Source organism: Lipophrys pholis (genome assembly GCF_963383615.2).
Source record: "Lipophrys pholis genome assembly, chromosome: 8".
In the NCBI taxonomy this organism is placed as follows: Eukaryota; Metazoa; Chordata; class Actinopteri; order Blenniiformes; family Blenniidae; genus Lipophrys; species Lipophrys pholis.
The window spans coordinates 24257054-24269620 of NC_137630.1; the positions used below are offsets into that span (position 1 = coordinate 24257054).

The 12567-nt window shown below is 42.3% G+C and overlaps 2 protein-coding genes across 2 annotated transcripts; both read right to left on the reverse strand.

The window, feature by feature from the left end:
- Positions 1 to 2475: 2475 nt before the first annotated feature.
- mipb (major intrinsic protein of lens fiber b) lies at positions 2476 to 3636 on the reverse strand (the record flags this gene model as incomplete). The annotated part of the gene is made up of 4 exons (XM_080468468.1): positions 2476 to 2661; positions 2753 to 2833; positions 2920 to 3084; positions 3277 to 3636. 4 exons carry the CDS (start codon positions 3634 to 3636, stop codon positions 2476 to 2478), a joined length of 792 nt encoding a protein of 263 aa, XP_080324594.1.
- A 2803-nt stretch (positions 3637 to 6439) lies between these two features.
- LOC308112735 (aquaporin-4) lies at positions 6440 to 9800 on the reverse strand. The gene is made up of 5 exons (XM_080468469.1): positions 9603 to 9800; positions 9029 to 9190; positions 8597 to 8761; positions 8000 to 8080; positions 6440 to 7887 (listed from the first exon to the last, which is right to left on the reverse strand). The coding sequence occupies exons 1-5, from the start codon at positions 9765 to 9767 to the stop codon at positions 7672 to 7674; spliced, it is 789 nt and encodes a 262-aa protein (XP_080324595.1). The 5' UTR covers positions 9768 to 9800; the 3' UTR covers positions 6440 to 7671.
- Between the last annotated feature and the right edge of the window lie 2767 nt (positions 9801 to 12567).

Sequence of the window (12567 nt, forward strand, 5' to 3'; positions counted from 1 at the left end):
GCGACTTCTGGAGACAAAAAATAAACTTTAACCTCTTATTTAGCATTAAGTATAGGCTGTCAGGTCCAACAGCTCATAAATTATACCACATAACACTTTATGGTTCATTTTCTACTTTTCTGCCAGAAAAAAACAAACAAACAACTTTTCCACCAACCATGAGCCAAGAGGACTTTATTTACAGCCAACTGATTTATTTTCTCTGCATTCATGTCATTTTGTTGACATTTTTTTTTCTCTCTCTCTTGCTGGGACTATTTTCAGCAGAGGACTGATACACATTTGTTTTTTTTGTTTGCAGCAGCAGGTATGTGGCACTAATTAAATGTATATTCTTAGACTTCATTATGGCGAAGGGAAATGGCAAACTAATGGTAAAATATAATAAAAACTGAAAATTTACAGGCAGACAACAAAATTTGGTGTTCTCTGCGTGAAAAAGCACATTTTATGAAAAGCTTCTATGTTTTCTTCCTTAATAAACACATGACATTTAGCGGACGTGCTTTCACTTACAACATATTTGAGGAAGATTATATAATGTTATTTTTCATCATTTTTTATTTCATTTTCGAGTGCTGTAATATGATTTTATTTATAGTTTATAGTACTGAATTACATCCAGTTGTTCCCAGCAGCTGGAATGTGGAATCTATAGCAATTAACCCACATTGACCAGGTTCATTAACATGAGTGGAGACACCAAACACTGCCGCCATGCAGCTACTTGATGTGTCCCATTTAATTTGTTTGAACAAGGTTTAAGCTCAAAGGAGCAAATAAAACAGACGACACTTGATTTGTTTTATCCATTCATGCTGCAGTTGGATGCATTCATGCTTCGTCAGAGGTCTGGAGGTGGAGTCTGTCTGTCGGTAGTTATCAGCTGTGATGCACAACAACAGGAGGCAGCTGAAGATGCTTACTTGTATCATTGTTCACTACTTTTCTTATCAGACTCCAGCAATAGTCCTGCTGTAGGGTGGATGCTCTCTGACACAAACAACCCCTCCCTTATCTGCATACTCCAGGGTAATTTCACTTTTTGTTTTAACTACATATTCATTGTTTCTTTATGGTTCATTTGTGCTCTTATTTTAAGTGTGATAGGCTATAATGTGCTCTTTCCGCCCTCTACTGGTGAGTATCTTCTATTGCAACTCAGTCTTTCCCACATGTAATGTCCAAAAAAGGTTAAACAAGCAAAGATGAGCCAACCCTTGTATCAAGTTTTTTATGTTTATTATCATTGAAATTTTTATTGAAACACCTTGTGCTCCCAGTAAGGATCAAATATTAAAAGGAGACTCAATGTAAAGCTCTGGGATACAACATTTGCTTTGGATTGCGCTGGTTCAGAACAAAAAAGCAGATGGTTTATGTAAAAATGAATATCATAGCAAATACCACAGTGAGGGGAGGAGAAATGATCCTGTCTTAAAAATTGATGACAAAATGAACACAGTCAATGGTACGAAACAGGAGAGCGGCAATGAAAATAAAACAAAATAAAAAGTACTGTATCTGCAATCTTGATCACGCGCGTACACACATATACACACTCACTTGCAAACACACTCATACGTACGGGCAGGCGCGCATGCACACACTCACTCTCGCGCACACACACACACACACACACACACACACACACACACACACACACACACACACACACACACACACACACACACAAACACAAACACACAGATAAAATGTAGTGATTGAAAATAATGAAACCCTGGTAAAATCTAATGGTATCATACATCCACGTCTTCTTGTGTCTGAAGTGCAGAAAACAAAACAAAAAAGAAAATGGAGATAAATTCCGATGAATAATGAAAAGCATGCCCATCTTCACTGGTCTAACCCAACTTGAAACGACCACAAACCCAGAGTGTTGCCCTCTCTGTCCCACCCAAACCCCGACCCCCACCCCTCGACTCCACCCTCACCTGCCCCATGAGCCACGTGACGTCTGTTTCACGCTCATCCTGCCCCCAACCACCACCACCACCCGCCACAGCCCTCTCTGCTGGATGTCATTGTTTAGACGCTCGCCTGCATCGCAGATGAGGTCAGCCAGCTGGAAGGAGCGAGCAGGCCGAGAGGCAGAGAGACACGAGACGGTGACTGGTTCAGGCTCTGGTCACCATTTATATTAATAATTAAAAAAATAAAATAAAAATAGCAGTTCAGAATACAGAGTGAGGATCAGGGTTAGAGGAGTCTCGTTGTGTGTTGAAGTTGAAGGTGTGTGTGTGTGTGTGTGTGTGTGTGTGTGTGTGTAATTTTTTTACAGTAGCGCTGCAGAAACTTAATACGTGTTAGTCTACGTTTGAGTATTTGGGTTAGTCTTGTGCAATGGTGTGTAAAGGCATGAGGTGGGCGGGGCGGTGGAGGTGGGGTTGGCGTAGCTCAGGGCCTTGCCCCTCATCCCTCGGCCCCAGTCAGAGAACGGGGGCAGGAGCAGGTTTATAGGGCTTGCGTCTTCAGCTCGATGGGCTCGCCGCGGGTGTCCTGCTGGGTCTCGCTCTCGGGTTGCCGGCTGCCCTTCAGTGTGGCCAGGCGCTCGGACAGACCCCTCATGCGTGGGAACAGCATGAAATCGTACAGAAGTGCGCCCATGGCTCCTCCTATCATTGGCCCGACCCAGTACACCTGCAACGAAAATCAAAAACCATCTCACTGACTGTTGGGTCGTTTATGAGTCCAGATAAAGAGGAGGAGAAATGTTGATATCAGGTCTTACCCAGTGGTTGATAAAGTTTCTGAAAAGCACAGCAGGGGCAAAAGACCTGGCAGGGTTCATTCCAGCACCGGTGTAGTACATCTAAATACACATGACGCCTGTTACTATGCCGTAATGTATAATATCTATAATTGATGACTTTGCCGAGGGTTTTCCTTGGGTCTTACCCCCATGAGATGTCCAATAGTGACAGAGAAGCCGATGGAGAGCGCAGCAGATCCCAGACGGCCGTTCCTCCTCTCATCAGTCACGGCGAAGATGCAAACAACGAGCTGCATGGTGAGGAAAACCTCCACAGTGGTGGCCATCCCCAGGCTGATGCCAGGCTGCAGCTGGAGACACGCAAATGGAAGCAAAGTGACAGAGTGAGTGGAAGAAATCAGAAATGTCAGAAATGACTCCTGATACAGTATTGTCTTTTTTTTTTGCCATATACAGTACGTGCTTTTTTGACTCGTTTGTAATTGTGAATGACACCAACCAGGCTCAATTAAACTCCTTCACAATTAATGTTGAATACTCACTGTGTTCATCGCCATGTTGCCTCTCATGTTGCCGGGCGTGACTCCGTACAGCACTGCGGCTCCAGCCACAGCACCCAGGCACTGGGCGACCATGTAGAAGATGGCGCGGAAAAGAGACATCTGAGAGCCGACCAGGTAAGCAAAGGTGACGGCAGGGTTGATGTGACCGCCACTGATGTGTCCAATGGACTGGATGAGGGTAGCAGCTGCCAGACCGAAGCAGAGGGCCACATGCAGGACATGATGAGGCCCGGTGGTCCAGCGCAGGGCGGCACCCATGCCAAAAAATACAAAGAACATGGTCCCGAAGAACTCGGCGAAGACCGCCCGCCAGAAATTCATAGATCGAAACTCCCACATGGTGACAGGAGGCTGTCCACCGGATGAAGAAGATTCTTTGACAATAGTTTGGCGCAAGTTCAAAATTGGTAAATGTTTACCTCTTCAGTCCTCTTCAGATGCCAAAAATAACAAAAGAGGAGTCTCCGTTCTGAAGTCAGCAAACTCAGCTGACCGAAAAGAACGATGCCCAGAGAGTTTGAAGACGAAACAGGATTTCAGAAAGTCAACAGACAAATCCACTCAGCAGACTGCTACCGGACCGTGAACTGGATCGGTAAAGTCAACTCAGCTGCGTTTGGTTGCCACCTCTGTCCACCTGCCGTAAAGACATAGGTGTGAGATGATGTGGGAGTGCGGGAGGAGGTCTCAGGTGGGATGAGTTGTCAAGAGGAGGTGGGCATCAATGCTAAAGGGGTGTTTCTAAAGTAGAGACAGGGATAGACAGAGTGTCCAGTGGACCTTTTAGCCTCTCTGACAGAGGGGAGAGGGCCAGGCAGGAGCTTTATAATACCCCCCAGGGGCCCCAGGTGACGCCATAATCCCCCCTGTAGGACCAAGGGCGGGGTGTGCTGGCCATCCTAAATCAAACAAACTTAACCCCTCTGTCGCCCCCCAGTAAGAGAACTGCACCAAACGAAAGGGCAAGAGAAGCTGGAAGGACGAACATTAAGCAATAAAGAGTTGGAATCTGTGAAAGACTTTCAGTGTGAAGTCATATTTTGCACCATGGCGTGCTGTGCTTCTTCTGAGGAGGAGTGAGAAAATAGGTGGAAGAGCCATGTGAGGAACAGCTGGAACTGAGACGAAAGTGTTTTCTTTGGGGCGTATGTCATCTGTTGACATATCATAACTGTCATAATCAGGGGGAGACAAATGCTGATAGACAAGGACAGAACACACACACACACACGCACACACACACACACACACACACACACACACACACACACACACACCATACATACACACATGGTGATAATACAGTTGGGGGGCCCCGGACGGACGGAAGTGCCCTAAGCTAACAGCGCTGAACTGACCCATACACTGAAAAGCCTGACCCTGTGAAACCATTGTCTGTGGCGAGCATGTGGGCTATGTGTCGACAAAAATACATATTAAACTGAAGCACAGCATGCGATTCAAAGTCCTAAATTTACAATGTTTAAGTTTGATGTTTTATCTTCTGTTTATTTTTCTGTTTACATTCAACCCTTCGGTGATGGCCTGCTAGCCGGGAAACGTTGCCGTGGTCAAACTTGAACTTGACATGGCCTCAGGGCTCATAGCCTGAGCTCAGACCTTAGATGTGTGGCGGAGACACAGAGCTGTGAGGGGCTCGCAGTGTGTGCCAAGAAGAAACCGGATGACACAAAGGTGGAAAATGTGAAAGAACTGGAGAACAAGAAGCCAAAACCAATGACCCAGCGATGATTCATACAACAGAATGAATCGTGTCTTCTGATGTGATGGGGGCTTCCAGGGGGTGCTGGGCAGAGGTTTGCACTTGGCGCTCTGCAGGACAACGTACTACTGACGACCTGAATGTTCTCAGTGTGTGTGCGCTCACAATGCCAGGGGGGGGGGAGAAAGTTTGGTTCAGCGGGGCAGTGGGGATGGTGTGTGTGTGTGTGTGTGTGTGTGTGTGTGTGTGTGTGTGTGTGTGTGTGTTGGGGGAGATGAATACAGAATGCTGAGCTTGCCGTTTTAATGCATGTTAGAAAGAACACACACAATGCAAAGTGCTGGCGGCACGGTGGCAGTTATGGCTATTGTGTGTGTGTGTGTGTGTGTGTGTGTGTGTGTGTGTGTGTGTGTGTGTGTGTGTGTGTGTGTGTGTGTGTGTGTGTGTGTGCTCTCATATTCACTTTGCGTTTGGTACTAATTGTTATTACCAGAGTTTTTTCTTTATATGTCAACCCCAAACAGTCTATTAATGATTGTCATTACACCGACATCTTGTAATGGCCACAATAATTCTGAGTTCCATTTCAGTTAATGGTTATTTTACTATTAACAAGTATTTGAATGATCTTTTCTAATAATTATGATTTCAGATTTCACCCTGATCTTATCAGTCAAATGACTATTTTGATCTTTTATCAATTTTCTTATTATGTAAAGCATCTGTAAGGACCTTAAAAAGCTGGTGTTTATGTAATGTTTGCATTAACTAGTAAGTAATCATTGAATGTTTTGGAAGTCATTAGATAACATTGATGAATCACTTTTACTTTATTTCATACAATTGCTAGTTTGTCTGAAGTGTAATGTATGCATTGCATGCAATTATTCAAATAAGATTTAACTTTATCAAATCAAATTGAAACATTTTATAATTATCATTTAGCCTCAACGTCACACGGTTGTTTGTTTTAATTGTGAAATATAAGTTAGTACATGGCTTTCGATTTATTAAATATATCTATCAAAAATTATAGTTTATCATTGATTGAAAAAGTTGACATCATTGAAATTAGATTTGAAAAAATGTTTTAGTTTAAGAAGTATCACATACATTTTGGTGAACCCAAATGTGGGAAAACTGGAACAAATTACTGTGACTCATTCTGTGACGTGTAGCTTTTGAATGATTTGTAAAGGCTCTTCAAACGAAACACAAATTACTATGTTTAATATATTTATTTTACACGCACATACAAGAATGATTAAAGGTCTCGTGAAAGCATAAAAGCATTGTCTCTCTCACACCCAGACATGCACGTACACACACACACACACACGTGCAGTAATTATTTTCATTTGGAATTACAAAGCTTACTAATAAAAAGATTTTTTTTTTTTTTTTTTTTTTTTTTTTTTAAAGAAGGAATTACAAAGCTTATTCCGACTGAAGGTCTTCTTTCTGTAGGGCCATTACGGAGGCATGACGGAGCATTTCATTGTGAGCTTCGCGGGTGATATGCACACGAAACAGACCCGGACATGAGAGAGACGCTGGACTGATTGAGAGCATCATTGAACCCATAGTGCAGAGTAAGGAGCTCTTTAGCATTTCAAAGCATTCGCAAACCCGGCACGCAACCGGAAGATAAGGGTGTTTTTCAGCAGGATTTCAATGGGTCTCTATTACATATTATAATGAGAGCGTGAATACTGTGTCTGACAATATTGCCTACACATTTATATACACTAATGACAAACAACAGGGACCTTCGGGGTCACCCACAAGCCTCTTTAAAATGCAGCTTCCACTTGAGTTTCCCGCCTCAAACATGCAGTGAAAAGACTGATTAATCCGAGTATTATTTCACAACGTTATAGACCTTCAGCACATTTCAGCAGCTTAGAGAAAACACCGCAGGTCGACACTGTTAAAAGAAATCCTTTCCGATGATTGTCATGTTTGTGTTTTTTGGGTTTGTCTTGAGTTGACTGCACAGAGTTTTAAATCAGAAATTATGAAACGTGGAACGAAAAAAACATGTTCTTTTTTTTTTTTACCGTTAAATTAATGAAATAACAATAAATGAAATAAATAATAAATGACATGAATAACACTCTTATACAACCCGGTACACCCATGTGGAGTCTTACTTTGATTTTTTGTGCTCGTACTTTAAGAAAGTGATATCTATGAACAATCCAGTAAGATTACTTTAGAAATTACACAACAGACAGGAGAGTGATTTAGCCTTTATGAAACCAGAAACTATTTATGAACCTTTGAAAATAAAAGACAGTTTATCTGCCAAAATGAATGACAGTAATGTTGAGATACCTTTTTGGTGCTCGTTGTGCCATCTGGAACTAAAAAGTACAATATTTTTCACCATAAATCTCTTTGCCACATTTGCCTTAATGTGTTTAAAAATGCAAGACAGCGCACGTCCTGATATAATGATTCTCTGATCAGGTATTTTTACTCCCTCAGATCACTTCCAGCAGCCTTCTCATGTTGTATATTAGAGCATTTCCTGTGTTTGACCTTGAAAGTCTCTTCTCTGTTTTCTTTGGTCCTCTGGGAGCTCAGTGACACATCTAGAGGGGAGTGCGCTGACATGTTGCAGAAACGCTGTATTCTCCGGTATGTCGTCAGTTGTTCTCCTGCTTGTTGGCCTGTTTGGCTCTCATGGCGCTCTGCGTGACCGTGGACAGAGACGACCCGGTCATGCTGGCCGTCTCCACGATCTCGATGTCTTTACAGGTCAAACAGGCCACCAGCTTCTGTCGAGAGGCGCTGCGGGTAAAGAAGAACTCGTGCGACACTCCGGCCAGCACGGCGCCGAACACCGGTCCGAGCCAGTAAACCTGCACGCCAACGACATGATAAGACAACCGGGCAACTTTCTGTGCGGCTACTTTCTAACGTACACTGATTAAAATAGTTTCCTGAGCAGTGTTTACGTAAATCGTCTCTCACCCAGTGATTTTCCCAGAAGCCGGTGATGATCGCAGGACCGAGAGTTCGCGCAGGATTCATACTCCCTCCAGAAAACCGGGCCTGGACAGAGAGAAGTGTCATCACAAAGTAAATCTAGTCAAGACTACTAGTTATTATATTCAATGTTGGGAGCCTAGAACCATAAGTAAAATCACGAGAAAACACTCAACGATGGCCAAGTGCTTTTAAAAACCATGATGTTGTTATTGTTTAGAATCAGGTTTTGTGTAAATTTGTTTCATGCTTCAAACATTAATTGTCAGAAGGCAGAGTCATAAATATGAATATGACTTACTTTTAGAGAATATAAATTCAACAAATGTGAAACCAAATTTCCAATCAACTCATCAAATACAATCAATATCTTTTTCTATATTAATCCACAAAGTCTTGTGGTTGATTGATTGACGTGATGGCGGTCAGTTGGTCGGTCAGTCAGTTCATTGGTTGGTTGATTCATTGGTCGGTCGGTCGGCTGGGTCGTTGGTTGGTTCATTTATTGGTTGGTTGATTCATTGGTTGGTTGGTTGGTCGGTCGATCGTCGGTCGATCAGTTGGATGGTGAGCTCCTCTTACCCCTATCAACACTCCAGCAGTGTGTGCTAATCCAATGGCCAGGTTTCCCGGCTCTGGGCTTTCCCTTCGCCGCTGGTCGTCCACTGAGAAGATGGTAAAGACCATCTGGAAGGTGCACAGAACCTCGATACCCAGAGCCTGACCTGCGTTCAACTCCATGGGCACCTGAGTGTGATTCAAGCAGTAAAAAGGAAAAAGAATAAGGAGAAACGTAAACCGAAAAATGCAGGTAAACTGGTTCTTACAGATTATTGTCAGTCTCCACCGAAACAGAAAGGAACATTAAAGAATGACTTCAAACTTTAAAAAGAATGAATGGATTTTCACTGTTACAGCTGTGTCAATATTAGTGACATTCACTTATCCACACACACATCCGTTTAGCCACAGCTGTCCAGAATATGAGTAGTCGCACGTAAACGTGGAACTGACCTTGTTGACAAAGTGGTCCGCCAATGTCCTGACTGGCAGGGCCAGGTAGAGCGCCCCAGCTCCCAACGACGCTCCCAGACACTGAGCAGCGATAAAAACAAGAGCCCGCAAAACATCCACTTTCCTCGTGGCCAACAGAGACAGAGTCACGGCAGGGTTGACCTGATCAGAGACACAAATACACACTGACATCTAAAGAATAATACCCAACAGAATTCAGGTAATATTGAGAAAACATGGTTGATCACGTAGTTTTTTTTGTTTGTTTTATGCTTCATATTTGTCACATTCAGCTTTTGTCTACATGATGATGTTTTAAAAAATTGAACGGCTTGATCAAATGCATCAGTGCTTATCATACCGTCCTTTTCAGTAACAAAACTGCTGTGTGATGGAGGTTTGGACCTTTTCAACTAAACTCCTTAACTGAATGAAATAGCATACATCAAATGTGTCGGCTTATCACAAGAAAATGTCTGTATTTCCTTTCCACCTATCACGATTGCTTTGTTGCCTCCATTACAAGGCTTCAGACACACATCTTGAAATCTGCGCGTGACTATGAGAGATTCACCTGTGCCCCGCTTATCTCTCCAAAACAGTGTCCCAGTGCAACGATCACCACACCCACGGCCACAGCTGGGTACAGGGGCCCCCCAGGGGCCTCTCCCGGGCCTGGCAAGGAGGCACCCAGCACGGCGCTCACTAACACCAGGGTGCCAAGCAGCTCTGCCACCATGGCACGCCAGAACTGCCGACTACGAAGCTCCTCGGGAAAAGGGGACACACACTGTGTTAGTCTATATTTAGAATTTTCAAATAATTCAAAAACCAAAGAATTTGGGAGGGAATTATGTTATATGAAGTCCAATTATAATATACAATACATAATTAACTCTTATATAAGACATCATATTGGACTCTGAGCAAGTCAGGTGACATTTCAAAACATGTAATCCTACTGTTGTCTTGATTACAAAAGCACTCATTATAATAAACTGACAATCTGTTCAAACCCAGCTTCATAAAAAGTGACGTCTTTGGTGAGACATTCATAAAAGGTGAATTTAATACATTTTAGTTCCTATTTTATCTTGAGGTGGTGATTAAAGAGTTCTGTGCATCATGGAAGATTTAAAGACTCTATCATTGAATTAAGATCCTTACCTCACGCCATGTCATTTTAAATTCGCCGTGTGAGATTTCCTCAGCCTTTCCTCCTTGTTTGTCCCTCGTATGTCCAACTGCGTGCGGCTCTTCAGGTTTGAGGGCTTGAAGATCTCGGCTACATCCCTCATTAACCTGTGGACTCTGAGAGGTCCTTTGATGAGAGCAGCCTCCTCCCTCTTCCTCTCTCCTTACCTCCCTCTCTCTCTCTCTCTCTTTCCTGACACACGCACACACACGCACACACACACCTCAGGCCTTATCACATCGACCTGTGCATCACTGCGAATGTGTCTCCCGTTGCAGGGATGACATCCGGCCCTCCAACTCGGCCTCCGTCAGACTCGCCGACCTTGAGCAATTTAACACATCTTCAGAAAACTACAATGAGTCTTTCACTCAGCGTCACACTGAAGTGATTGTGGCCTCTTCAGACTGACGCACAATGTCCGGGCAAATTGAAACACAAGCGTATCGAATGGGGAGTGTCTGAGATAACTGTGATACAAAGGAGAGTCATTCAGGACTCGCGGTGAATGGAAGAAAGCTGTGATTACATTCTGGCTCTTTTCCCAAATCATCGGGAAGGATGAAGGATCACAGCAGGAGGAAGTACAATATACAATTGTTTGTTTGTTTCTCCATAATAATCTAATCATCTTGTCATGCCATCATTTTACATTGATGAGACCTTCTGCGTTTCTCTGTTCTATTTTGACCCACTGAGTTGTCTTCAGCGTGACTGACCTCAACATTTACACAAAAACTGTGAAAAAACATTTATTGTTGTGTTTTTATATTTAAGTGTAACTCGACACCAACAGCTAGAAATAATCCCAAAATAAACGGAACATTCACTCCCATTTTAGTGAAGTTTGCTATAAAGCCTCAGTATTTACTCAGCACTTAAGTTTTTTGATTACACTTCACATATACACATAAACAGTCTTGAGCCGTCGTGTCGCTCTAGATGTTAATCTTGACCTGCAAATTGCCTGCACCACCAGAAAGAGCTGACTGTTCATCTATTAGTATTTGTTTGTTCTTATAAGGTTTATCACTGCAATAGTTCTGGGTATTGTACTCATTTAGCAGATATACAGGATTTATTTTGTCTCACATAACAGCAACAATCATAAAGGTTAGATAACAAAAAAAGCATTTCTTCAGTTGCGGAGCATTGATTGGACCAGAGGGCTGCAAACCAGCTCAAATTAGACATTAAACTGTGATATTTCTTCTTGTTTTTGTTGTTTTTCAGGCCATGATTAATCAATATCTATCGTAAAACATTTTTCATTGAGTTCATTGGGTTTATCCAGGCAAATATTACTTAAAAACTCCAGTTTTTACCCTGACATTAAGCTGTGATTATGACATTTTGAAAAGTTTAATCTTTGTGGTCAAATGAGCTTAAGTGCAGAAAGGGAACATGCATTTGTCTCTTTAGGTTGTTTTATCTATTTTCTGAAGCAAATATTGATTGGAATAGTTTTTATGTGATAGAGTAGTGAAGCAGGATGGTTTAGTGGTTTAAATTGAGAAGTAAAACCTCAGAAATCCACCTGACAAATCACACCTGTTTTTGTCAAAAAGACATAATATTCAGCAACTTTTGACCAACTTACCTAAAAGTTATCATTAGGATCAAAAAAGAAACATATCAACTTGACAACCTTAGATATTAATCAAACTGTTCTTGTTTTATTTGAGATAGAAGGATAAATCACAAGACTTGCCCACAAAATACCCACTTTTATCCATTTTGTTAAAACGTCTTCATTTATTAAAAACAACACAGATGTTGCTTTGCTTTTAAAAAATACAAACAAACATAAAAGTGTTGCCTGTCCTGTTTTTCTGTGTTGGCTGAACATCTGGCTGATTTTCATATCAATTATAGTAGAAAGGGAGTAATTATTGCTCAGAGGACCAGAGCAATGAGACTAAACAGCAGTTTCTGCTTTGAAATCAACTGTTGGGTCACTGCTCTCATTTAATCAGCAGATAAAATTCTAAATGAAGCCGTTTCTATTTAGTCTTCTGCATTTCTTTTTTTTTTTGGATGTGAACCACCGTCTCAGACCAGAACTTCCTTTGCATCTTGTACAATATAACAGTGAACTCAAGCTGTTGTGTTGACGCCACGCTCACAGATCTCAGATATGATGACCACACAATCGCCATTTTCTCCCTCCAACAAACTACTTACGAGGAACCGCTCTCATCACCATGGGGACAAACTCTTTCATGAGGCAGTTGCCATAGTGCCTATTGAGATGCTGCATCTGTGCTTTTCATGCCCACCCTTTGATATCAAACAAACACACCAACACGGACAGGATTCCTCAGGTTTTGTTATTTACATTCTC